Source organism: Pogona vitticeps, chromosome 5 (genome assembly GCF_051106095.1).
Source record: "Pogona vitticeps strain Pit_001003342236 chromosome 5, PviZW2.1, whole genome shotgun sequence".
NCBI classification, from domain to species: Eukaryota; Metazoa; Chordata; class Lepidosauria; order Squamata; family Agamidae; genus Pogona; species Pogona vitticeps.
The window spans coordinates 193,297,501-193,325,000 of NC_135787.1; the positions used below are offsets into that span (position 1 = coordinate 193,297,501).

The window sequence follows — 27,500 nt, forward strand, 5'->3', positions numbered from 1 at the left end:
AGTCTTCAGCAACGTCTTGAAGGTGGGCAGGGAGGAAACCAGGGGCACTTTGACCGGGAGCGGCTTCCAAAGCGATGGCGCCACAGCTGAGAAGGCCCTGCTTCTGGTTGATGTTCTCCTGGCCTCCTTCAGCTGGTCACGCAGAAGAACATTGGCTGGGAGGATCTGGTGGCATGGGAAGATGATCTTAGGGAAGGATGCTCCATTAAGTAAGGGGGGTCCCAAACTATGGAGGGCTTTATAGGTAAGCGCTGTACCTTTCTGCCCTTCGTATCTTGCCCTGTTTGCATTCTGTCATCATCATCATCATCATCATCATCATCATCATCATCATCATCATCATCATCATCATCATCAATGTTTATTACGGTCATTGACCAGCAAAAGTAAGATACATTATTTAAATTAGGAGACATAAAAACAATCTAAAAACATTAAAAACACTAAAAACACCAAAGCACTAAAAACACCTATATACATATATACATCTTCCTAAATATCTCCTACCTCCCTATCATATCATTCTGTCATTAAAAGTGGCTTCTGCAAAGCCACTTCTTCATTGGCTATATGTCAGTAAATGTAGGACACTTCCGTAGTTGGCCAAAACCATTAAAAATAACATTCTGCTTGGATTGTCTGTGAGGAAGAAGGATCAGAAATCACCCAGTCAGGTAATAAGATTGGATTCTCTCCTACAACCCGGTGATCAACATTTCTACGATACTCAGCATTCCTTGAGATGGTTCGATTTATTCTTTGCTTTTCTTGCAGGGTGAACTTGGGGAACCAGGACTGCCTGGATTTGCTGTGAGTTGGAAAGCATGTCTGTAACACTTTGATTTTGCTGAGCAGAATGAATGACCTGCTTAATGTAATAAACCCAGTATCCTGTCTCCAACATTGAGGCACAGAGCTTTTTCAGATGTGTTTGTAACTCTTCCTGTTACTTCCTTTTCTGTCACCTATTCCTCAAATTTACTGGGACTCTTATCCTGGTGGTGAGTGGTCTAGCGCCGAGCTGCTTCTCTATTTCAGGGTCCTATTTTCGCTTTATTTGAGCTTGCTGTTGCCCATCAAGCATCCATTCTAGTCCCCTGCACTGTTTTGGCTGTTGCTTCCTTGCTCTGGTCTTGCATGGCTGCGGTAAATCTTGGGAAATGTCCTAGCACTAAACTCCACTTCCTGGAACAAACCAGAACAAAAAATAAGTCAGTATTTTCAGGACGGTGGGAAAAAGTCTGGGAACCTGGAGGGGGGAGCCAAACTTGACATCCGGAAAAGGTCTAGAAAAATCAGTGCAGAATCCGGAAACAAGACCCCTTAAGAGACAGAGCAAACAATAGTCATAGAAATCTCCAGGCCTTTCCTGATCCCTACCCATGTTTATTTTCAGTGCCATTCAGTGTATAAAATGTTGCTCCACAGTCCTTGGGAAAGTTGGTTTGCAACTCCCAGCATCTCTCAGCCAGCACAGACCAAGCCGAGTGGGGAATTCTGGGAGTTGTAGTCCAAGAACAAGAAACTTCTCCAAGCTCCTCACTGAAACACTGGTTACTACACTTCTTTCAAGATGGAAGGACCACTCTTTTCCTGCCCGTTTCTGTGTCTTGTGTCTCTTCTGCATCTTTTCCCTTGCATTAATCTGCTTTTTTGATAGCCTGCTTGGAAATCTGTATTGACCTAGATCTTTGCAAATGTGTCTTCTCACAAAACATGCATCACTGGAGATACTTTTAACTCCAAAGCACCCTTCAATACACACCCTGTTTTGTTGAGCCTTTAACTGAATGCCAAAATTCAGAAAAGGGGCAAAATCCGAAAGAACAGAGCGTATTATTTCTGGAGGATGCAGATCAGGTCTCCCTTCGAAATGCGGACTGAAGCAACCCTTTGAGCCTTTCGGTCTTGGGGACCGGACTACCATTTTTGGAGCGGGAGATTTTATGACAACCTTCCTCTGTCGAGTCTCATTTCCTGGTTAGTCGTCTCTGTGTTCTTTTCTCTATCAATATGTCAAGGACCATTTCAACTTCATTTATCACTTACCATTAACCACTTCCAGCACTGGATCAATAATACATTTTTGAAATGACCCTTAAAGAAGCTTTTCATGTCCTATTTCTGTTTGCTTTGGGATAGTTACAGATGCAAACCTCTGTGAATAAACACCAACAGCTGTTCCCCGTATCATATCATATCATATCATAAGGCTTTTGAGGTGTGGACGGGAAGTATAACGTTTTTCCTGCAACATGTAAACATCTCTTCTTATGTGATCTTTTTCAACACTTTACCCCCCTTTTTTGGGCTCTCCTTGGTATGCAGACCAGTGGTGTAGTGGAACCATAACTCACAGGGCCAATGACACAACAGGGTTTGATTGAGGTTGGTGGCATACAATCATACCTGCTACATTTCTTTTCCCCCTCTGAGCAGAGTTGGCAATCTTTAAAAAAGCACCGGCTGTGTTTTCCCTGGAACAATATTTTATGCTCATCTTTCCTTGTTGTGATGCAAATAATTTTTAGAGTGGCTTGATCTCAATTGGCCAATTAAGACCCACTGGATTTGCAAAAGACCTGCTCCTGATAGAGATTCAAACTGAGAGAACTGGTGGTGGTTGTAGGTTTTTCGGGCTGTTTTGGCCCTGTTCTTAAGGTTTTTCTTCCTAACATCTCACCCGTCTCTGTGGCTGGCAACCTTCAGAGGACAGGATTCAGAACTCTGTCTGTGCTCGGGTGCAGTTTGTGGGATAGTTGAGTATTTATAGCTGTGGGATCAGCTTTTGTCCTTTTCATGAGATTGGGTGATTGTGGTGATCAGCGTGTTTTTTTGTTGTTGGTTGCATTGTTGTGATAAGGGGGAGGGATAATCTGTCACTGTGATTGATGGGTGTCATTAGCTGGTTTTTTTGTGTGCAGTGATCACCGGTCCCTGTAGCTGAATAGACCTTTTGCAGGCTGTATTTTTCAGTGCTGGGAGGCAGGCTTTCAAGAATACATTGAGAGAACTGGTTTTGTTTTTCTTTTCAATACGAATCAGTGCTAATGCTTCCATTTTGGGGCGGCATGGCAGTGTGAACTCTTGTGACTACTCTCTGCATCTCAGACATCTGCCATGTCTGAGATGCAGACGGGAGCTCGCTTTGGAGAGGAAAATCTAAGTCCATGGCTTCCTCTATTGGGTCAGTCCATCTCATCTGTGACCTCCTCTTTTCCTGCTGCTTTCACCTTTTCTCATCATAATTGTTATTTCCAGCAATTATTGCCTTTTCGTGCTGTGTACAAAGTACAACAGCCTGGATTTAAACTTCTTCTTTTTTGCTTCCAGAGTGAATTCAAACTTGGTTTTGAATTTAAAATTAGGATTATTTTGTCTTCCTGACAGTCCGTAGCATCTCTAACACTCTTCTCCAACACCATATTTCAAAGGAATCATTTTTCCCCGGTAGCCTTTTTCAGTGGTTAGCTTTCACATCTATATCTTTTCACAGCGAAGATTCTAGTGTTGATGAATGTTCGCCTTGGTCTCTAGTGAATGAACTTCAGCTACTTGCGATCTTTGCAGTAGATTCATCCATAAGCAAAGAGATCTGAGTTCACTGTAGTAAAACTGAGGAAGGTAGCTCGTTACCTGACAGGTGTTGTAAACTGGGCAGGTTAGGGGGGAAAGTTAAGACAACTGCACTTCATCACATTACCTGTTTCTGGAATGTTCTACCATTGGAGAGAATGCTCAGAAGTGCAGTACCCTCCCCTTCCTCTAGGGGCACTCTGGGACTGTATGCAGCTGGCCCAAGGCCACCCAGGCTGGCTCTTCTCCCAGGAGGCACAGGGATGGATGGGAATCGAACTCCTAACTTCTGGCTCTGCAACCAGATGCCTAAACCATGGAGCCATCTTGTAGCAAAGATGCCACAAGACTGCTATTTTGCTGCAGCAGCCGGACATGACCGTCCCTTGGAAATTTTTCAGGATGCTCTGGCTCGTATCTTGTTGCAGAAGGAACGCAGCTATTCCCTGTGCGGGCTTTCCTTCCCTGATGCTTGCTTTGGGGAAAATCCAACAAATTTCTTGCAAAAGGAGACGCTCCTTTCTCCTCCATGATCTGCATGGAGTTACAGGGGTTTTACTTGCTTTCATGTTATCCCTTTAGCCCGGCGGAAGTCGTTTTTTTCCAGCTACTACAGTACTTATGTTGGCTAGGGTGACACACAGAAATGCTTTCCCCCCCCCCTCTTAAACTGCAATGTGTGGTGTAGCTTTGAAATAAAAATGTGTGACTTGTTTGGGATGGGAGGAGAAAGGAAAAAAAGGCAAGGAACCGATATTTCTCATCGAACAAATGGCTGCAAATTGATGTGAGCCATTAAGTGTTGTTGAATCACTTGGCAATCTTTATCTCCGGAAGGTGGTGTCATTCCTTCTGAGCAAGCTCCTTTGCAGTCATTACCTCCAAAGCAGATGTAATAGGATTTTTAATACCAAAGAAAGGAGATGAGTGGGCTCAAAGAGAAGTGGGTTTCTAACAGGTTTCAGATTCCTTCCCCCCTCCTCCTCCTCCAGGCTGTTTTCTTGAAATTCACTTCTGCAACACTCATGATTCTGTGTGGGTCACTCGGCCACTAGGAACCGTCCTACGATGGCCAAAGGAAATGCGTAGGTTTCCCATTGGCCAAGAGTCAGTATCCTGTCAACAAATCTACAAGCAAAGGCCTAAATCCAATTTTTGTGAGCCTCAAACAAAGTAGACAAGCTGGGTGGCATTCATTTGAGCATGGCATTGTTTGAAAAAAGTAACTTTGGAGAACTATAGCACCCATAATCCCCGTCGCTACCAGCAGGGCCTTGCTGGCGGAGGGGGACTCTGGAGGGGTGGAGTCATCGAAGTGTTCATTGCTCATTTCAATCCAATGACACGGTGGGAGAAAATAATGTTTTTTAATGGAGAAATATTAAATTAAATGGAAATAATATAGGCGAATACTGTATGTCACCTTCTTGGAACTTTCTCCATGCATGCTTGCTTGTTAAATAAATTTTAGGGGAAAAGATTCATTTTTTGGGGGGGGACTTCTTGGTAAAACTTTCGTAGGATTCTCTAGAAGGGAGAGTCGGGTACGAATAAAATCCTTGCCTGTTGTGTGTCAAACACAAGTCTCTCGGTCTTTCATCGGGGGTCTGTATAATAAGAGAGGAGCCCTGTGAAGTCACTCAGGTATTCTCCTCCATGAAACTGGACCAAAGGATAACGCTTTGCCAGCGTGGGCTGAGATGTGATGGAACGATGGGAGAAGGGAACAGAAGGCGAGGATCTTAGCCTCTCCGGGCATGAAAGCCACCCATCCTTTTCCAGAATGTAAAAAATGCCGATTGGTTTCATTACAGGGAACGGCAGGGCTTGACGGAAAGAACGGCGCAAAGGGCACAAAGGGAGACCGGGGCCTGCCGGGCCAGAAAGGGGAACCGGTGAGTATTTTTTTCTCACCGACTCTCGCTGTCTTTTCTCATTATTCCGGCTTAATCGACAGTTAATGGAAAGGTCCGGCGGTTGCTAGGCAGCTCTTAACTGGATGGAAGCAGGGACGTTAAAGTGGCTTTGCGACGTGGATAAGGGTCGTGTTCGAATCCTGGGAGATTTCCGTTCTGTTCCGTGTTGCCGACAGGATGTACAGAACGTCATGCATTCTGTCAGAGTGACTCTTCCTCAGATCTGTCACCTATCCCACCACAGCCCCTGGACTCTTAATGTTATGGATGACCACACCAAGGGAAGCCTGGAAGTATTACAACCGGGAACGGGGTCTTCTCAGTGATGGCCACCTTGTTAGGGAATACATTACCCATGGAGGTGCATCAGGCCCCCTGCCCTCCTAACCTTTTAGAAGGCAGGGGAAAAAAACCCTTGCTTTCCAGCAAGGCTGTTGAGAATTTTCTCCATTTAATCATTTGACAGTTTATTCTTTCATTGTTTGATCTGTGTTACTGTCGTTGCCATCTGGGAGTTGGTGTAGGTTTGTTTGTTTATGTGGGTGTATATTTTTTTCTTTTTCTTTCGTTTTCATGTTACGTTTGGTAAGCCACCCAGAGAAGGGACTTGTCGCTAGAGAGGGAGGGGGTGCAAACTGATCAAACAAACAAATAAAATAACTATTCTTTCCTACCAGGGAGGAAAAGGTGATCCCGGTGCAACTGGCGATGTCGGGCGGAAAGGTTCAAAGGTAGAGTGCAAATACGTCCCCCCAAAAAACCACATGTAGCACAATTAAGTTGGAGACTCAGCTCTCCACCTCACCTATAACTGTGGCGGGTGGTTGCTGTTCATCTTTGTAACCCAGCTGTGTAATTCCTAGAACAACAGTTCCCAGATCTGAAGCCTGCCGATATGAGAGGCCACCTGCATTGTTACGGAGCTGCCTCTCTCCTCAGATCTTGCCAGCAACTTAAAAGGCAGTTGGACAGATATTTCTCCTGTGTGCATCCCAGACTGTGGAATGACCTTCCCCTCAGAGTTATGAACAGAGAGAGAGAGAGAGAGAGATGAGATGAGATACAATACATGCATAGGTTTAGAACCCATCTCAGTGGATTCAATATAAGCCAAGGTTTTGTAGGCCATTATCAAATGTAAAATGTTGGTTTTAGAAAGTGGGTGAAAACACACCTCTTTAGGCTGGCTTATGCTATTGGCCAAGAACTTATTAGTAACACTGTGAGTGTGTAAAGCTCCTTGTAAATTGCTGCGTATTGTGAAGTTAGTGTAGGGATTGGCTGTTGGTGCACCAGAGCCAATATCTTCCTTAATGTCTTAACATGCGGCAATTTGCCAGTGAGGTTTACATCATTTGCACCACTGCAAGGAGAAATAGGCGAATTTAACTGTCCATGGATTTATTGCTTTTCATGGTTCTCCCACTTCCATGTGTCTCTATTTAACTGTAATGCTTTTATGGTTGGATCTGCTTTTACTGTTGTTTTTATCATGTTTTATGATTATGAGCCACCTGGAAAGGTGGAAGGAACCAGTGGAATGAATGCAATCAATAATTTGAGTCACCAGAGATTTTCCTCTCTTATCTTACCTGTCTGGGTTCATTTCCTCCGCAGGGTTTACGTGGGCTCCCGGGACGAACAGGACCCCCAGGTACGGATGGGATCAAGGTAGGCAAGACACTAAAAAGGCACCAGACTCACCCCTCTCTCGTCTCTCCAGGTTTCCATTTCCAGAGCTTGAAAAGTTACTGTTTTTGACTTGGAGATTCTGGAGTCCAAAAAAGTAACATTTTCCAGTGTTCCTTTACCCAGAAGTCCACCTTTTTCTTCATGGACTCATCAGAGCACTTAAGGGTATCAGGGGAAGACCTGCATACAACATGGGGACAATTCATCCAGGCAATCATTAAAAAATAAAAGTAAAGGGGAACAATGAGCTTTTCCTATTACTTTTCCTCCCACGTAAAACACGCTCCCCACTGCCTGTATGGGTGGCAGCACCTGTTATGTGTTTTGAGTGCCTCTTGGAGACATACTTGTTTGATCAGATTTTTCCCAAATTCTCGTTTCTGGATTTATATATAAAGCACGTAGTGGTTTGTTTTAGCTGGCAAGTCCTACATTTTTCTATCTGTTTGTTTAAAGAACTTTTACCCAACCTTTCTCCTTCAGAAGGACCCCAGGCGGCTTACATCATTAGAAGACAATATTTAAAAGCTAAAAATGCTAAGCATGCAAACACTACAAAGGCGTCAAACCATTTCCACCCTAAAAAAAAGAAAACAAAAGCTACTCCAAAAACACATTCAAAGCAGCAAGGCACAACCATCCATTAAAAAACCCCACTCCGGCAGCCACTCCTTAAGGGGTAGATCTTTGCCTGCTAGTGGAAGAGAAGAAGGGTCTTTTCCTGCCTGTGGAAGGACAGCCAAGAGGGGACCTTCCTGGCCTCCAGTGGGAGGGAGTTCCAAAGTCTGGGAGCAGCCACCGAGAAGGCCCTCTCCTGTGACTCCACCAAACACATCTGTAGGTCAGAGGGAAATGCCTCCTCTGATGATTGTAACACCCGAGCAGGTTCATAAAGGGAGATATGCTCCTTGAGATAGCTCAAACCCAAGCCATTTAGGGTTTTCTATATTACAACTACAACTAGCAGACCTCACCTTGCCGACAAAGGTCCACATACTCAAAGCTATGGTTTTTCCAGTGGTGATGTATGGAAGTGAGAGCTGGACCATAAAGAAGGCTGACTGCCGAAGAATTAATGCTTTTGAGTTGTGGTGCTGGAGGAGGCTCTTGAGAGTCCCCTGGACTGCAAGGAGAACAAATTGATCTATTCTGAAGGAAATCAACCCTGAGTGCTCACTGGAAGGACAGATCCTGAAGCTGAGGCTCCAATACTTTGGCCATCTCATGAGAAGAGAAGACTCCTTGGAAAAGACCCCGATGTGGGGAAAGTGTGAGGGCAAGAGGAGAAGGGGACGACAGAGGATGAGATGGTTGGACAGTGTCTGTGAAGCTACCAACATGGATTTGACCCAACTCCGGGGGACCAGCACTTTGAATTGGGCCCAGAGGTGGATCAGCAGCCTCCAAGCTAGAGGTGTTCTGTTGTTTCTAGGACATGCCTATCATAAGTGATCTGGAAAGGGTGCTAAATCAATGAGCCATTGACTTACAATTTCATCCTTGCAGGTCATTCTGGAAGGGCAAAGCAGGCTGTTCTAGAGAATGAGCAAAGAGTATATATACCATGCCTTTCTTTCCTTGTTCACATTATCCTGAAGACGTCTTCCATGGTGAAATCTACACTGGGAGGTATAGGTTACATTGATGGGCGCACAACTCCAGATCTGGCGAAATTCCTGACCGGCCATAATCAAATGAAGGGATTTGGGCTATGTTGTCCTTTCCCACCTTCCTTCAGCCCCCCCCAGATGGTCCTGAGGAATGGCACTCGGAACCAGCAACATCTTTCTTTTTTAGCTGCCTAAAAACTAATGTGCAAAAAAGAGAGCACATTTTGAAAATCAAGCCTTTGACAGACGCAGAGCCCTGATAAGGACTGCCTTATGCCTTAAGAAGGCTTGCTAATACCTTTTTTTTTTTGGTCTCTGATTCCATGTACAGGGTGAGGTTGGCAGCACAGGGAGGCCGGGAACGCCAGGGTCAGATGGTCTTCTTGGGCCAAAGGTAAGCTGCAACGCTCTTTACGTCTTCTCGATTTAAAAGGTGTTTATGCACCCTGCTCTAACCTCCAGGCTCGGATCCGATTGATTTTCACCCTCCTGGGTACACATGGTTATCTGTGTTTTAAATGGCCCTGAAACATCGACGCAGTATCAGACACGTGAGATGCGCATCCATTTTTAGACCATCCCCTTTCTGCAAGAACAAGCATCAGGACAGCCGTCAGAAAAGGTCACTTCCTCCCCCTCCATCGCGTCACCCTCCCGCTTTAGCCCGTACATCAGAGAGAGGCGGATCTGCCAATATCCCTAGCATGCATCATTTGTGGTTCAAAATGGGGCCCCGTAGAGAATTGTGCCCCCCCGTGTCAGTAGTGGTATAAATATACTAGATGGGCAGGATATAAATCAAATAAATAAATAAATAAATAAATAAATAAATAAATAAATAAATAAATAAATAAATAAATAAATAAATAAAATAACTATTACGGTGGGTGGGGTTAGTTTTGGGGCGATCCCAACACAAGTGGTACCATCCCATATTACTAGGCTGGTGGGACTTTTTAGCTCAGCAGAAAGAAGCTCAGTAGGATACTGGCCACCAGTTTCTATTGTCGGGGGATCCCTCTTTCTTTAAACTTGGCACGCCTGCCTCAATGTTTCAGAATTTAAAATTATTCTTTTTTTAGCATTCCAGCATGTTCCACAGAACCATAGGGGGAAGTCAGATGACACGCCTTGATGTGCTGTGGGTTCTTTCCTAAGCTTAAAAAAAAAAACTTCCTGCTTTGTGTAATTGGGATCTAGCAAAAGCACTCTGCTATCCTGCCATCACCAAAACCGGAAATGAAAAAAAAAAAGCCAACGGAAGGTGGAAGTCTGGCCACCGCAGAATGAATGTACTTGCCCCTCACTTCCCTGATTTTTAATTGAGACGGCGCCGCTGCTGTTCCACTACGTCACAAGATTGGCAATAGAGGTGGGCATGGTGGTTCGTGCCAGTTCGTTTATCGGCCAAACCCTGCCTCCTCTGGCAGGCAGCCCCTCGCAAGCAGAGGAGGCAGGGCAGGGAAGCCAGGCTGCTGCCTCTGAGTGGGCCACCCACCAGATGAGGCAGGGCTTTGAAGCGTCAACACACTTGCTTGGCCAATAAACGAACGGTCACTGAACTGGCGGGTCGTGCCCATCTCTACGGACAAGTATACATTGAAGAAAGGAGCAGAAGCAGCCCATCTTACTCCCTGCTGAGGAGCCTTGCTGTTTCTTTCCAGGCGTGAAAAAAGACACTTTTCCTTCTGGAACCTCATGGCTGTTACGCTGTTTAATGTGGCCATTGTTTCGATGCTTAGAAGGCTAGCAGTCTGTTCCATCTCCGGAAGCTAGCCAGAGGTGTGGTAAGGTCCCCATCTGGCTAGCCCCCAGTGTCAGAAATGATTCAGAGGTCCTCAGGTCAAGCTAGGGATGAAAACCCTTGCTAGACTCATGGTGGCAGGCGAGGAGGAGAATGTTCCATGAGAACCAGTAAGGCCAGCAAGGCATTTGCCTTCAACATTGTTTGCACAAACAGCAAAAGCAGTGGTTTGTGCAAATTTGCCCAGCTTTTGATACGAAGCTGTACAATCTGCCCATAATTTTGCCAGGAGAGCCAGCGCTTCATTTCATGGATGTCAAAAAATCTGAGGCTTCGGATGGGTTGCTTGCCTCTTTTCAACAATCGCTCAGTCCAGCGGTCCCCCAACCTTTTTGGGACCGCGGACCGGTTGGGGGGGTGCGGGCTCCATGCACAGAGGTGGGCGTGTCACACTTGCAGGTGGGCGTGTTGTGCTCGTGGAGGGGCGTGTCGCAAGATCCTCTCCCTTTCCCAGGCCTTACAGGCAGATGTACTGCATCTCTATGTTGCAAGAAAATGAGAAGAACTAAAACCCCTCCAGAGAGTGGACGACTCTGCTGGAAATTTTTAAACAGCCGTCTGCGTCGGTTGTAGCTTTCCTGTATAGGTGTGGAGTTGGGCTAATGAATGGAGAGGTGATAGCTTTAGTAGACCATTAAGAAAATGAAAATAAAAACAACAAATAAAGCAAGCTTTCAGTGAGCATTCATCTTCCTCAGGCTGTGCACCAACTTCTGAGGAAGATAAATAATTATCTAAAGCTTGCTGTAGTATGATGATGATGATGATGATGATGATGATGATGATGATGATGATGATGATGATGATGATGATGTTCTTAATGGCCTCCTAAAGGGACCAGCTGTCCCTTTGTTTGTAATGTTTTGAAGACCACGCAGCCTTGTCCTGATATTTTCTGAGTTGGACTAGATCCTCCTTGGGGTCCCTCCTGACTCTGCAATTCTGAAAAAGGATGATGGCTGCTCCTTAGAGCAAGAAGCCTCTTTAGGAAACATCCACGGAAAGGAGAAAAGTAGCACGGAGGACTAATCCTTAGGGTTTTCCCGTTCCATTCCTTTGGCACCACAAGACTGCAGGGTTTATGGAATTCACTGCATTTCAATGCTACCTTTCTTCCAGGTTTAAGATACATTTTTGTAGGGATAAACATATCACTGCGGTCCATCGGAGGGAAGGCGTCTGGATAGCTCAGTGGTTTAGGCATCTGGCTGCAGGGCCAGAGGTTGGGAGTTCGATTCCCCCACTGGGCCTCCTTGACGCGGGCTGGACTGGATGATGCTGAGGCTCCCTTCCAGCTCTACAATTCTAAGATGATGATGATGATGATGATCCTTAATGAACTACTGGATAGCTCAAGGTTTAGGTCTCCATAGGCTGGGAATTAAATTCTCCCCCCCTCCCATGCTTCCTTGACAGGGGCTGGACTTGATGACCTTAAGGGTCCCTTGCAGCTCTACAGTTCAAAGATGATGATAATGATGATGATGATTAAGTAATTTTCTGGTCGGGAGCTGCAGAAAGTTAGGCATCCCCCCCTTCCCCCTTCCCTGATTTTAAGGCATTATTACAAATTATGCACCATCCAGTCACTTCTGACCCAAGGCGACCCCTTTCCAGATGTTTCTGGGCATAGAATACTCAGACGTGGTTTTGCCATCCCTTTCTTCCTGGGGTGCCCTGGGACCATCGCGCAGCCTGCCCAAGGCAAGGAGGTGCAGGGAGCAATCAAACTCCCGACCTCTGGCTCCACAGCCAGATAATTCACCCACTGAGCCAGTTTGGGACACAAGAGGGGTTTTTTTTGATCCAGCGTATGCTGTTCTGGTTGGTTTATCTGGGTTTCTTCCAAAATGCTTATGCTGATCTTTCGGTTTCACCCAGGGTGAGCGCGGAGAGTCCGGCACCGATGGACTCCAGGGAGTTTTGGGGCAGAAAGGAGAAAAGGTTAGTGCCGTTGGAATCATTTTGTAAAAGGTTATTTTGTCCTCTGCCATCCATCAGTGGCAGTTAACAATATTATAGACCACGGAGTGCTTGTGTCCTTTGCACATGGCAAATGCCAATCCTCTCCAATCACGTCTCCTTTGGGAATCACGCTCATTTGATCTTTCTCTTGCAAAATATGTTTTTCACTTCTTCCTCCTGTAAGAATGTAAAACGTATTGCAGAGTTTTGAATTTGGGGGTTAAAAATCCTCTAGCCGCGCAGCAGAAGGGCTGGGATTCACAAAGCAGAATAGCTTCAAGTTCCTCCCAGATTAGTCCACCCCCTTTTCTCATGAACTGGCACTTACAGTCTTAATAACTCACTCTGGAGACATTAAGCATAGAAAGAATTAAATAAAAACCGCTTCCTTGACTTACAGTTGGGAACAGATCAAACAGCAAACTGATAAAACATGCTTGCTCTTAGCAGACTTAAAACAGGCTCACTGCTTCCGAAAGACTTTAGAGAGAGAGAAATCGCTCAGCAGGGAGGCGGGGCTCTTTTTGAAATCAGAGGCAAGGAACCATTGGTTAGTGCTGGATAGATTGACAGTCACCCCAGCTAAGAACGGTCCCTCCTGGCCACACCTACTAAAGATTAGCATGCGAGGTTGGAGAACTTCCCAACAAAAAGCTTGCAGTGAAAATGAGAGGGTTGTCCCATGGAATTCCTATCTACTGTTTAAGAGGTGCCACCTCCATCTCTTAAGAATGTTAAAGCATTGTCCAGTTTGGGAAGCCTTGTTGGTTAGGAAATACATGTATTTTAATGGACAGAATTTCTCCATGTTTTTCACTTTCCCGACCAATTTTAGTTTCAGATGCATAGACTATTTTGTTTTCTGCGCTGAAAGAAAAGAGATGGTTTCTAAAACAACCATCTTCAGCATTTTGACTTTCAGCCAAGCGTAGGTTCCAGGACCTGCCACTGAAAAACTTAGAAAAGTTACTTTTTTTGGAGCACAGTGCTTAGGACCGACTAGCTAACATGGCCACAGACTAGGCTACCTGGATTCTGAGCATTGTAGTTCTTTAAAAAGTAACTTTGCCAAATTCTGGGCATGGCGGATGGCAGCTGGCCCCCATTCTTGCCCTGTGGAATATTGTTTCTTCAAGATTTAACTTTGAGGAGCCTGGGAATCCCAGGGAAAATGTAAATCACTTTTTAAAAATTGTATTTAAAACATAACCCTATGTTTCTATGGGGGACAGTGGGATCTCGGATCAAGGTGCAACTCAGCGGAGGTTTCACCCCACAAACAGCCAGCAAGGAATCTTCAAACCATACTCAGTCCCTGACACAGGGATGTTTTCCCATCCTGTAGTCTCAGTCTAGAATCAAGGTGTTTAATACCTGTTATTTTCAACAGCTGAGAAGTTTCCATTGATAGAAAGGGGAGTTTCTTTCTCTCTACAAACATCAGGTGCCAGGCCCCTATAGGGACAGGATGTGGCAGAGTTTTAGATTTCTGGTTAAATTTCTTCTGCTATGCAGGAGAAGTACAAAGATCCATAGAGGAGAATAGCTTCAAGTTCCCCCAAAGTAGTCCACCTTTTTTTTCATTAACTTACAGTCTCACTCTGAGACATTTGTAGAAGAATAAAAACGTTTCATTGCTTACAGTTGTGAACAGATCCGCAGCAAACAAAGAAACAAACTCAACTGACTGCTTCCAACGGCTAAAGAGAGGGAAAAGGAACACTCAGCAGAGAGGTGGGTCTCTCTTGGAATTCAGAGGCAGGAGGGAATGATTGGTTAGTGCTGGATAGATTGACAATTACTTCAGCCCAAAAAGATCCCACCCGGTCGCAACTATTAGAGGCAGCATGTGAGGTTGTGAAAACTCCAACCACTACAGCCCCTTCAACCCGTCCAAGGTCCTCATCTAGTTTACCCCCTTCCCATTCTCCTCCCCCTAATCCTGATTTTTTGTGGGATTTTATAAAAGATTACATGAACAGAGTCACCCGTCACTTAGCACGACTTAATGCATTTTAGAACCCTGGGGAGTGAAGCAGTAACTCGCTAAACCAGATGAAAGAAAGATTGGACATTTACAAAAATAATGGAATTACTCACCACGGTGGAGATGAAACCGTATCTGCTACTTGTTTATAATGTAGTTTTTAAAGGAAAGGAGAAAAGGGGGAGAATCTGAAGTTTTGAAATGCAGTGTGCGAAGGCTACGTTTCAGATCCTTTAAAAGCCAAATAACAAGGAAGTGTGAAATGAAACCACTTTAGTTAGTGTGGTGGTTTTCTTTCTGTGAGATCAAGGAAAGGGACCTTAATGCATGAGTACCAATCTCTCTGCAATGGGTTTTGTGTGTCAGCAATTCAGGAAGCAGAGGTCACCATCAAAAGAGAAGGGATGAACCCAGCCACGTTGCCCAGGGATTCATATTTCAGAGACAGAGCGGGTGTGCTGTGAATCGCTGGTGAGGTTTACTCTGCTCTTTACATGAGTTATCCCTGTAGTGACTGGTTTTAGAATTGGTCTTTCCTGGCCCCAAATGGTATTGGGGTTGCAAGATAATCTCATAGAAATGGCACAATAATTTGGGATTTACCGTTTTGAATCTGAAAAAGTGTTGGAGTTTCCGCAACCTTCTTATGATGCCTTTAAGAAGTTTTGTGGGTGGGGGTTACCTTTCTGGCCTGGGGTGACTGTCAATCAATCCAGCAGTAGCCAATTCTTGCTTCCCTGCCTCTGAATTCAAAGAGAGCCCCGCCTCTCTGCTTAAGAGTCTTCTCCCCCACACTCTTTTTCAGGTAGTATTCAGTCAACAAGTTAGCTATGTAGTCAGTTAGTGTTATGCTGTTAATCGTGTCGCTTTGAGATGGTTAAGACCTCATTATGTAACTACTCAGTTTTTGTACAGTATGCTGTTTTTGACCTGTTCAGAACTGTGAGTGAATGGGATTTTTTATTCTTTCTCTTACCAACATATCAGAGACTGTAAGTGACATGAGATGAGCAATTATGGGTTGTCTACTCTAATTCTGCTTTGTATAGATTATACTCCTGCATTGAGCAGGAGGTTGGGCTAGATGGCCTTGCAGGCCTCTTCCAACTTCACTTTTCTATGATTCTATGATGTAGGTTCCTGCACATCTGCTGCTTTGCTAAAGGTTTTTAGCCAAAAATTCACACTCTGCCAAGAAAAAGTATTCTGGAGATATATTTTTTTCCGAGATACATCAGTGGAAAAGTTGCCCACTGCAGTTTATAATGGAGTCCCTGTTTTCTTTCAAAACAGGGACTCCATTATATCGAGGAACTAATGGATCTATATCAGAGGATCTAATAGATCTATATCGATTAGTATATCGGAGGATGTAATGCATCTAACGGATCACAAGAGGAGAAAGAGGGAGAAGCCACCCCTTTTCCAGTCTCCTTGCTAAGAGTTCCATTCATTTAACTTCTGCAATAACTCTGTTCGTATGGCTTCTTTGTTTGCAATAATTATGTGGAGAGTCATGGGGGCGTCACTTGTGCTAAACAGGGAAGGCGGCATTGTCAGGAGCACCAAGAACTTCATCCCATCCATCATCTGCAGGATCTCCCACCTTAATCAGCTGGTACTCAAGGCTCCACTTGGTTGAGCAGTTCATTTCTTTTTTCCCTTCTCCTGGGGGGGGTCAGCATCATCTTTTCCCTGTCAGCTTCTCCTGTTAAATGAATAGATTCCTATTTATAGAGTCGAGAACAGCATAACACTCTGGGGGAACATTGCTTATTCAGCCCAGCAAAGAGGAAGGTCTAACGTCATCTCTGTCCAATCCATCTGCCCAGGTAAATTGATCAGATATACTTTGGATTTCGCTTAGAAACAAAGACAGAGATGGGGGGTAATGATTTGCAAGGATCGTAGCTCCTGGAATGAGCTACTTTTAAAGACAACAACGGCTTCATAAAGTTATCTCTCAGCATTGGTGTAATAAGTAGGATGGAACTGATAGCTCAGTGGTTTAGCTCTCTGGCTGCTGAGCCAGAGGCAGAGCGTTCGATTCCCTCCTTGACAGGGACTGGACTTGATGATCTTTAGGGGTCCCTTCCAGCTTTGCAGTTCTAAGATTGTAAGTTTTGTTGATGTATACAAGGACTGAGAGACATTTTGGCACAGATTTATTTTCCAAGTTTGATGTCATTCTATTATCCATCTTTTCGGAAAAAACAGATGGAACTTAAAAGCAGAGGTGTTGGACAGACACACCTCCGGGGTAGTCTTTCCTCCAGATGATGACTCTCATGGCTCGGCCAGGGAAGGAGAAGCAGGCAGGCACTCAGATGTGCCTACATTGTCCCCCTGTCTTCAGCAACGACATCTGGATTCATTTCTCCTCCTCCCTCCACACTCATTATTCCTTTTGTGTCATCGCTTCCATTTTAGATAGCAAGCCTAGGGGCACAGATTGTTTGATCATCTATATCCGTGGTTCTCAATCTTGGATCCTGAGATGTTCACAGATTGCATCTCCCAGAAGCCTTCACCACCGGCTGTACTGGCCAGGGTTTCTGGGAGTTGCAGTCCAAGAAGACTTGGGTTACTCAAGGATGGGAACCACAGGTCTATACTGTAACTGGGAGGCTTTTTTCCTTCTTCTGAAGACCAGATAGATGTGCAATGAATTTATAAATAAACCCACTGGATCTAGTCCTGCCCTGTGGAATGGAAGGTAACAAATCTGTCGTCCTTTGCTTTGGGCTTTCAAGATGTGCCCCTCTGTGACCATTATCCTGAAATGAGGTTTTCTTCTTGGAATTTGCAGGGTGCCAAAGGAGTGCCCGGACTGGGTGGCTTTAAAGGACGGGTTGGCTTACCTGGGAAGGTGGGTGTTGCTGGGCCACCCGGAGCCCAAGGACCACAGGGAGAACCAGGAACACAGGTGAGGAGTCCCTCAGGTCCATTACTGAAACATTATTTATTTTTCATTTTTAAAAATATTTTTATCCTGTCTTTTTCCTTTAAAAGGATCCAAGGAGGCTTACATCATCCATCCATCCATTCAGTTAGTCAGTCAGTCATCCATCCATTCAGTTAGTCAGTCAATCAGTCATCCATCCATCCATCCATCCATCCATCCATCCATCCATCCATCCATCCATCCATCCATCCATCCATCCATCCATCCATCCATCCATCCATCCATCCATCCATCCATCCAGTCAGTCAGTCAGCCAGCCAGCCAGCCAGCCAGCCAGCCAGCCAGCCAGCCAGCCAGCCAGCCAGCCAGCCAGCTAGCCAGCCATCCATCCATTGATCCATCCATTGATCCATCCATTGATCCATCCATCGATCCATCCATCCATCCATCCATCCATCCATCCATCCATCCATCCATCCATCCATCCATCCATCCATCCATCCATCCATCCATCCATCCATCCATCCATCCATCCATCCATCCATCCATCCAGTCAGTCAGTCAGTCAGTCAGTCAGTCAGTCAGTCAGTCATCCATCCATCCATCCATCCATCCATCCATCCATCCATCCAGCCAGCCAGCCAGCCAGCCAGCCAGCCAGCCAGCCAGCCAGCCAGCCAGCCAGCCAGCCAGCCAGCCAGCCAGCCAGCCAGCCAGCCAGCCAGCCAGCCAGCCAGCCATCCATCCATCCATCCATCCATCCATCCATCCATCCATCCAGTCAGTCAGTCAGTCAGTCAGTCAGTCATCCATCCATCCATCCATCCATCCATCCATCCATCCATCCATCCATCCATCCATCCATCCATCCATCCATCCATCCATCCATCCATCCATCCATCCATCCATCCATCCATCCATCCATCCAGACAGTCAGTCAGTCAGTCAGTCAGTCAGTCAGTCAGTCAGTCAGTCAGTCAGTCAGTCAGTCAGTCATCCATCCATCCATCCATCCATCCATCCATCCATCCATCCATCCATCCATCCATCCATCCATCCATCCATCCATCCATCCATCCATCCATCCATCCATCCATCCATGCTTTCATGCATTTATACTCTGCCTTAGTGCAAAGCACTAATCTAAGTGGTTTTCAACAACATACCATGACGATAACCCAACCGCCCAATGTTAAGTGTCTCAAATAAACAAACTCACAATGATGGCAACACTGGGAACACATACAGAACAGCTCAGGAGAGGATGCTTTTGAATGCCTTTTGAAGCAGGACAGTCTTTCCTCATGAAGGGTGGGAGGGATTGGGGAAAGGGCCCCCCTGCTCTACTCATGAGCCACCTGTGTCTCCAACTCTAGTCCCAAGTTCAGTCATTAGCAATGGTCAATGAAAAAGATCCTTTGAAGAGGTGAGACCCAAATCACACCTCCAACCAAAGCTTGGAATCTGGACATCTGGGCATTTTGGACTTCATCTCTCAGCATTCCCTAGGCAGGCTGCTCCGAGATTAGGAGTGAAGCCCTCCAAAAACCAACAGCTCAGGTCCCCGAACTTGCTGGCAACAAATGAGCCACAAATGAGCAGCTTTCTTCTGCACCCGCTGAACAGTCTTCATGGGCAGTCCCCTGTACAGCATGTCACAGTGTAGTCTATGCACGAGATTACCGAAGACTGCACCACAGGGGCAAGATCTAGAGACTAAAGGCAGAGACCTCGAGGACCCACAGAGATTTAGGGAGGACCGTTGCTATTTCTGTGTGTTGTTTGAAGAGCACATTAAAAAGGGAAAGTGAGTTGAGAGAGAGAGAAAGAGAGGGAGAGAGAGAAATGGCCTCATACATGCTTAAAGAGGCTGAAACTATCTCTGTCGCAGGTGGGAGACACTCTGCAAGAGCTCTTAAAAAGATAATTAGCCATGTCCGCTTTGGTGTTGATCAGCAGAAGAGATTCGTTTCCTCCTCCGCTTCAACACCTCTCTCTTTCTCTGTCTTCATCCTAAATTATGAAGGATCCCATGCAGGGGAAAAGGGCAACCCTCAAAGGGCAAAAATCCTACCTCTCCTTCAGCAGAAGCATCCGTTTGGTGATCAAGTGGCAGGAAAAAGACAGAGAGGGAACACACCTCTTTTGCTCGGGCAGAAAAACTAAGTGCTTTTCGCTTCCCTGTAGCTCTTGCCCCCACAGTCCCGGAGGCAAAAGCAAGGATGATGATCAGCCGTTATCTAGGCAGCCTCATCTGGGATGCAGATGAATCCAGAGCACCCAGGAAGGAGAGGTCCCATAAGATCCCGTAGGATCACCCACCTTGCCTTCTGGGGAACAAGAGTAGCCATGATTCCTGTGAGAGAGAAGCTCAAACAATGTTCGACACTTAGGGAAGGAAAAAACACAAACACACCATTGCAAGACAGGGGATACTTGGCTCAGTAATACTATGAGTGAGAAGGTTCTTGGAAGTATTGTAGATCACAAGCTGAATCCGAGCCAACAGGGTGATGTGGCTGCAGAAAAGGCCAATGCTATTTTAGGAGGAATTAACAGAAGTCTAGTCTCCAAATCCTATGAGGTGCTAGTACCCCTCTATTTGGCATGGGTTGGGCCTCATCTTGAGTCCTGTGTCCAATTCCGGACACTACACTTTAAGAAGCGTGCCATAAAACGAATAAGTTCAGAAGAGGGCAACAAGGATGATTAGGGGACTGGAAATCAAGCCGAAAGACTGAAAGAACTGGGCCTGTTTAGTTTTGAGAAAAGGAAACTGAGGGGAGATAAGAGAGCACTTTTCAAAGACTTGAAAGATAGTCCTACAAAGGAGGGGCAAGATCTGTTCTCCGTCATCCCAGAGTGCAAGACACGCAACAATTGGCTCAAGTGACAGGAAGCCAGATTTCAGCTGACTATCAGGAAAAAACTCTTAACTGTTAGAGCGGTACGACAACGGAACCCATGACCTCGGGAGGCAGTGAGCAGTCTAATGATGGAGGCATTTAAGAGAGCATCGGATAACCCTCAGTCAAATCTTCTTTGATTTGTATTCCTGCCTTGAGCAGGGGGTTGGACATGACAGCCTTAGACGCCCCTTCCAACTCCATTCTAAGATCTCAGCTACCCCTGCAATCCTAAACCAAGGATTTAGAGCATGGACAGCCTTTCTGAAGGTCTCAGATTACAACCTCTGTGGTCGCTGACCATTGCCAAGGCCAAGTGGGTTTAATGGCAGTTAGAGCTGAAAGCAGCTGAAAGCATCTCTGACTTAAGAGGCTCAAGCAAATACCAGACCACAGATCTAGGGCCCAAAGATACTGCTGTATCCCTCTTTCCCACTTTATGGTCCATCATCCTCCTGGCTCTCACCCTGAACTCTATGCTGAGCCTGGGTCCTTTCTTCCCTCTGCTGCAGGGGCGGGCGACCCTCAGGGATCAGGGGGCGTCACCGGCACCCCTGGGAGCCCACGGAGGGCCACGTGCACCACCTCCCACCAAATTTGTTACAGCAGTGGCCACAAAAATGCCCCAGCCATTTTTAAAACACAGTGCACGTTCCATAACGCCCCCTTTTCGGGAAGGCTTCCAGGAGATCAGCTCCACTGAGAAACAGGAGGTGTTTTAAAACAGAGGCAGGGAAAGCGTGACTCCAGAACAGCATGCACCTTGATCTCAAACCCCCCCCCCCCAAGAATGTTTAGCATCCCCAAATACCCAATTTTTCAAAATGAGAAAGGGACTTCTTGAGAAGACCTCTTATCCATGGAACCAGGTATCCACAGATTCCCTTATCCGTGGCCTGAAAACATTAAAAATGTTTTTAAAAGAAACATTCCATAAATATATGTCTTGCTTGTTTCTGATTTGGGTTGTGGGTTTTTTTTGTTTTGTGTTTGTTTTTTGTGCATTTGCTCCTCTGTTCAGTTCCCACAGGAATGTATGGGTGATAAAACTGACCCCCCCCCCCGATCCACCCATGTTGTGCTTTTTGCAATACCAGCCATGCTTGCCCAGAGTTGGAAGTCCTGAGTGTGGATCCAGACATGTAGGGTCACCAGTGATAAAGGGTGGGGGGAAGTATAAGCCCAGGCACAGGGGAGCGGGGCCTTCGGACGGTGCCTGAGGGACAACGTGTGAATGTGCAATGTCTTGTTTTCAGGGGGAAAGAGGTCAAAGAGGAAAGCAACAGCGGTGCCCTCGGGGACCCCCAGGGATGCCGGGCGACAGAGGCGAAATGGTGCGTATCCAGACTTCTCATGGTTCGGTTGTAGAAGCAAAAATTGGAGACTCAGCCATGCCTCCGTTTCCAGAGAGGTAGCCATGCTGGTCTGTTTCTGATGCATGGGCCGGTCCTCTCCTGGATTGACTACTGCAATGCGTGGGGCTTCCCTTGAGGCTGATCCGGAGACTACAGGAGGTCCAGGACATGACGGCCAGACTGGTGGCCGGTGTGAGCAAGTTTGAGCTCATCCCTCCAGTTCTGCCTTGCCTCCACTGCTGACCTGTTGTGTCCCGGATCAGGTTCAAGGTTTTGAGGCGTATGTATAAAGCCATTCCCGGTTTGGCATCACGTTCTTTGCTGGAGTGTCTCTCTCCAACAGCGTCTGCCCCATCCACCCAATCTTCCTGGACTATTCTCCTCCAGGGAGCCCCCCAAGGGTGGCCTGGCAGTCATCCGCAAAAGGTCCTGCCTTCTTCACAGTGGCACCGACTTCGAGGAACCAGCCCCCTATGGAGTTACGTCTGGCCCATTCCCTATTCATGCTGCTTTCCACACTGACCCTGTTTCATTTTATGCCTTTTTGTCCTGCTATTATATAGAAAATTGCCTCTGGTGCCATTTGCTTTATTCTGTCCAATGTTTTCTAACTGTATATTCATAGTTTATTAATATATGTTTTATTTACTGCTGTGAACTGTGCAGAACAGTGCGTCGCACGAATGGGGCGGTATATAAATTAACGAAATAAATAATAAATGTATAACATAAAGGAAAAACAAGGTGTGGGAATACTTTGAAGATTAACAGATCGGGCTGAGTATGGAAGTAGGCTGCAAACCCAGAAAACTCATGCTGAGATTAAACTGATAATTTTAAAATTCCATAGTTCTGGGGTTTTTTTATATATAGGCTTAAGGTACAACTACATAGAGGTTTGTCCCACTCTTTGGTCTGCTGACGGGATGGGCTAGGTGGCTCCTTTTGCCAGCGATCACATGATGTGCCAGCCCATCATCATACCATCATCATCTTAGAACGGCAGAGCTCGAAGGGACCCTATGGATCATCAAGTCCATCCCCTGTCAAGGAAGACCCAGTGGGGAATTGAACTCCCAACCAGATACCTAAACCACCAAGCAATCCAGCATACGATTAAAACAATACTGCTAGGCAGGTTAAACATTAGATGCCAGTTGGAAAAGATGTGTTTTTCTTCCCTTCTTAAAATCAGAAAGAGTGGAGACCACCAAGGGCTGGAAAGGAGTGTATTCCATAGACTATTCGTTTATAAGTAACCTATTAAATTGCTCTGGAAAACCAAAAGGACTTATGTATTTCTTGGTTTTGCAGTGATATACCAGGGCCGTGGTGGCGCTGCGGGCTAAACCGCAGAAGCCTCTGGGCTGCAGGGTCAGAAGACCAAGCAGTCATAAGATCGAATCCACGTGATGTAGTGAGCTCCCGTCGCTTTGTCCCAGCTCCTTGCCAACCTAGCAGTTCAAAAGCATGTACATGCAAGTAGATAATTAGGTACCATCTAGGTGGGAAGGTACAATAGTGTTCCCTAGTCATGCTGGCCACGTGGCAACAGAGACTGTCTTCGGACAAGCGCTGGCTCTATGGCTTAAAAACGGGGATGAGCACCGCCCTCTAGAGTCGGGCACGACTGGACTAAAAATGTCAAGGGGAACATTTACCTTTTGCCTTACCAGAAATTTGGAAACTTCATCAACTTCCAGGGGACTGTAAACTAGACAAATTTCAGACCACTAGCTTCAGGCCTTTGACTACATTTGTTGTTGTTGTTTAGTTGTTAAGTCTTGTCCGATTCTTCGTGGCCTCGTAGACCAGAGAGCACGCCAGGCCCTCCTGTCTTCCACCGCCTCCCGGAGTTGGTCAAATCCATGTTGGTCACTTCCAGGCCTAGATGCACCATCTGTTCTCAACTGGAGTAGACCCATTGACTCAGTGGGACTTTTATACATTTTGACTTATCATTCAGCAGGTGATTCAAGTGGGCTTTCCCTAGCTGGGAATAACTAGTCTTCTAGATGAATGTACATCTAGTTCACCATTTGTTTTTCTTTTTTAAAAAAAATATGTGTGACTGCTGGAATCTTTTCAACAGGGAGAAAAGGGCCCAGCTGGTAGGAAAGGAGATAAAGGAGACCCCGGACTTTCTGTAAGTGTTTTGTTCTTTTATTTATTTGAGAGCTGAGATGCTAAGATTAATTGGTTGACTTCTTCCTCCTCAATAGCTTTTCCTAGATGTGCTCCAAATTCATTCCAATGTATCTCTCACCATTTACATGTTCGCAAGGGGGAACTCGAAGGGAAGGTCTTATGTACACACACACCCGATATTGCACAACATGCCACAGTTCACAAGGGTGAGGAAACTGCTGTGTGCTTTTCCGTTTGCCATAATGGAAGCATAAAGAACTGGAGGAAGTGGGAGGGAGAGCAGAATGGGTGGAGAGCCCGGGGGGGGACTTTTGAGGGGAGAGGGAAGGGCTGGGAAGTTCATGGTAGTAGGTGGGGGTGATTAAATTTGAATTCAGTAAGGAACAAATCAGCTGACTGGATAGCTCAGTGGTTTAGGCATCTGGTCATGGAGCCAAAGGTTGGTAGTTCGATTCCCGACGGTGCCTCTTGTGAGTAGAACCAGCCTAGGTGGCCTTGGGCTAGCGGTACACAGACCCAGGAGAAGGAAATGGGAAATTCTACTTAGACAACCCTGGAAGGAGTCGCCACCAATCCGAATCTATGTACTTGACGGCACACAATAAGAAACAAATCACAAACGATTTGCCAACTTTGGGTGACTGAATTCCCGTCCACCTAATTCACACAAGGAGAAAAGGGGAAGGAGAAATGTGTTACAGTGGATCACGGAAGGTGAAATAAACTAGAAAAGACTTGGAGGAAGGAAAAGAACCTGAAAGACAGGTTGGGCTAGACAAAACCACATTATTATTTAGGGCCAACTTATCCACACTTGAGATAACCATGATGATGTCCAGTAGAAGAGGATCAAGAGGGAAAAATTCCATTTTAGCCCAGTGGGAGTTCACCCATCACAAATCTGAGTAGGTTTCAAACCATCTCAAGAAGCTTTTAATGGAGGCAGGGCTTGCTTGCTTGCTTGCTTGCTTGCTTCCATCCATCCATCCATCCATCCATCCATCCATCCATCCATCCATCCTTCCTTCCTTCCTTCCTTCCTTCCTTCCTTCCTTCCTTCCTTCCTTCCTTCCTTCCTTCCTTCCTTCCTTCCTTCCTTCTTTCCTTCCTTCCTTCCTTCCAATTGCTTTGCGTTCAGTGGCCAAAATCGTTTTCTGTAAAGTACATCAGCATAAGGGTGGGTGATGTCACCAGCAGAGGGAGGTTTTTGGTAATTAAACCGTTCTAGCTTTTGTCTGATAATAAGGATGGGTCACTGGAGACCAAGACATGTTCGATCACCATATATGGGTGTGAAAGCTGGGCACTTAAGAAAGCTGAAAAGAAAAAAAATGTTTGAAATGTGGTGCTGGAGGAGAACTTTGCAGATACCCTGAATGGCCAGAAAGATGGAACAAGGGGGGTCCTAGATCAAATTGAGTCTGAACTAAGTAGCAAAAATGATGAAACTGAGGCTGTCTTACTTTTGGGCACCTCATGAGAAAGCAGGATTCTCTGGAAAAGAAGACTGCTGGAAAAATATAAGGCAGCAGGAAAAGAGGAAGACCAAGAAATGAGATGGACTGGCTCCCTAAAGGAAGCCACAGAGTTGAATATGGCAGTTCAGGAGAAGACATTTTGAAGATCACTTGTTCATAGATTCACCCTAGGCTGGAGGCGACTTGAGCGCATATAACAATAGCCTCTGCCCCACACCTCACTTGGCTTCCAAATGCAACTCAGATCAATTCCACATGAGTAGGTCCAGTGCCAGGATAAAAGCAGGCACCATTTAGTGATGCCACCACCCCTCCACAGGTCTAATTTGCAAAGCAGGATGTTGGCCGTTAATGGTTTTAATATCCGAATTTATTCCAGTTACGCTTTGAAATTACAAATGTTTGTGGGCCTATTTTGGCCTATGCTTTCTTTCTGACCTGGATGTGAGCTATTTTGTCTTCAGGTCAAGGGAGAAAGCAGGGTAGGAATCAAAGAAGCGGTAGAGGTTGTCTCGCCTAAAGTGGCTAGCCGGGGGCCCTGAGAGGATGAGACCAGGGTCACCTGGGGAGCATGGTTTCCAGGATTCTAACCCGGTTCCTTGTTTTGCATGGCCACAGGCGGAAGAAGTGAAGGCGATCGTCAAGAGCGAGATGGGGGACCAAGAAGGTGGTGAGTGAATCCAAGCGGCCTCTCCTTCCCCCCACCCCCCTGACGGAGCCATGCCTCCTTCCCGCCCCACAAAGTCTACTGTATTGTAAATTAGATCAATTTGAATGCCGGCACAGCCTTGCCCGGCAAAGCAAATTTCATCCCATTAGTTGCAAACGGAGTTGTTTCTCCAAGACGGCTAACTAGATGAATCCTAGTCGTTGCTGGTCACGGGGTCTTCGATGCGCCTCTGACCTTTGTTGGGGGGACAGTCATGTATTTCCTTGTGGGACTTCAGTTCCACCATTCTTTTTTTCTTCTCCCTTGTGGAGTTTCGACAGCAAATCCCTTAATTGATCTCCAAGCCAATTCTCCCGTCTCTCCCGCTTTCGGCACTCATAATGGACCCTGAGCTGGAGTTTCGGGACACGGTGTGTCTGCTCAGACAGGGGACTGTGAGCGTCCTCTTCTACTGGCCCAGCCTTTCTTGATGACCATTCCCTCCAAGATCTGAGTGCAGAGTCTAGGAATCACCCTTTTGACAACAGGGTGTATTTCAACCTTTCTCTCTGATGAGGCATTTAAGGTGCAAGACAGCGAAATGAGCCTTGTAAGCCGAAGCTGAAAAGCTTTGGACTCTGAAGCCCGGGAAAGAACAGCTCCCTGTTTTTTTGGAAAGAAAGAGTGCTGATCTGACCCCCGTGTCAAGGGAGACCCTCCAAAATGGTCAGCAACAGGGTCGCGGAATCTGCCCACCAGAGCCAGTCAGACCACTGTGCTTTCAGGTGGGAGAGATGGAAAGGCGGTCATCGAATCATAGAATCTGCGTAGGGTTGAAAGGGACGTTGAAGGTCTTCTAGTCCAACCCCCTGCCCAAATGATGGTGTGGAAGGCCATCTCAATCAGGCTTTGGGATGGTTTTTTTTCTTTTTTGGTTTGTTTTTTTGAATTTGTGGACTTTAGCCCCTGGACGTCTGCAGGAATACCCCTCAACCAGACTTGGGAGGGGGGCTTTAATCAGGAAATCCTGATGGGTATTTACAAGTTCTTACAGCTGGTGAAGCCAGACTCCAGCAGCCTTTTTCATCCGGTGGAACAAATGGGAAACAAGTGACCAGAGCTAAACTGCATGGGACCTGCAAGGGATTATGGATCTGGTAGATTTTTTGAGAGACTTCTCGTGCAGAGCCTATTGAGCAGAAACTACCACATCCGTAACCCCTTGCATCTCCCATGGAGTTTAGCCCTCCTTACCCATTTCCCAGCCTTCTCCACAGGGCCAAATTGGCTGGCAGAGTCTGAATTCACCAGCTGTAAGAACTTGGAAACACCTGTTCAGGTTGTGAATGATAGTGAATCTTTCCCATTGTCTTTCATCAATTGTATGGAACGAGTGACTGCACCACGAACACTTTCAAATTTTGAGATAACTAATATATGTTTTCCTGGGAGAATTCTGGGAGCTGTACTGTAGTCCAGAAATGCAAACTGCCACATCTGTAATGCTTA

General features: G+C 46.1%; 1 protein-coding gene across 1 annotated transcript in view; it reads left to right on the top strand.

Moving 5' to 3' along the window:
- Positions 1-27,500, top strand: part of LOC110082618 (uncharacterized) — a 113,959-nt gene that overhangs the window by 71,961 nt on the left and 14,498 nt on the right. The window contains exons 41-50 of the mRNA XM_073002465.2: positions 775-810; positions 5,391-5,471; positions 6,170-6,223; positions 7,110-7,163; positions 9,126-9,188; positions 12,480-12,542; positions 17,360-17,476; positions 21,618-21,695; positions 23,809-23,862; positions 25,961-26,012. Coding sequence (XP_072858566.2) covers positions 775-810; positions 5,391-5,471; positions 6,170-6,223; positions 7,110-7,163; positions 9,126-9,188; positions 12,480-12,542; positions 17,360-17,476; positions 21,618-21,695; positions 23,809-23,862; positions 25,961-26,012 — 652 coding nt within the window. The remainder of the gene's footprint in view (positions 1-774; positions 811-5,390; positions 5,472-6,169; positions 6,224-7,109; positions 7,164-9,125; positions 9,189-12,479; positions 12,543-17,359; positions 17,477-21,617; positions 21,696-23,808; positions 23,863-25,960; positions 26,013-27,500) is intronic.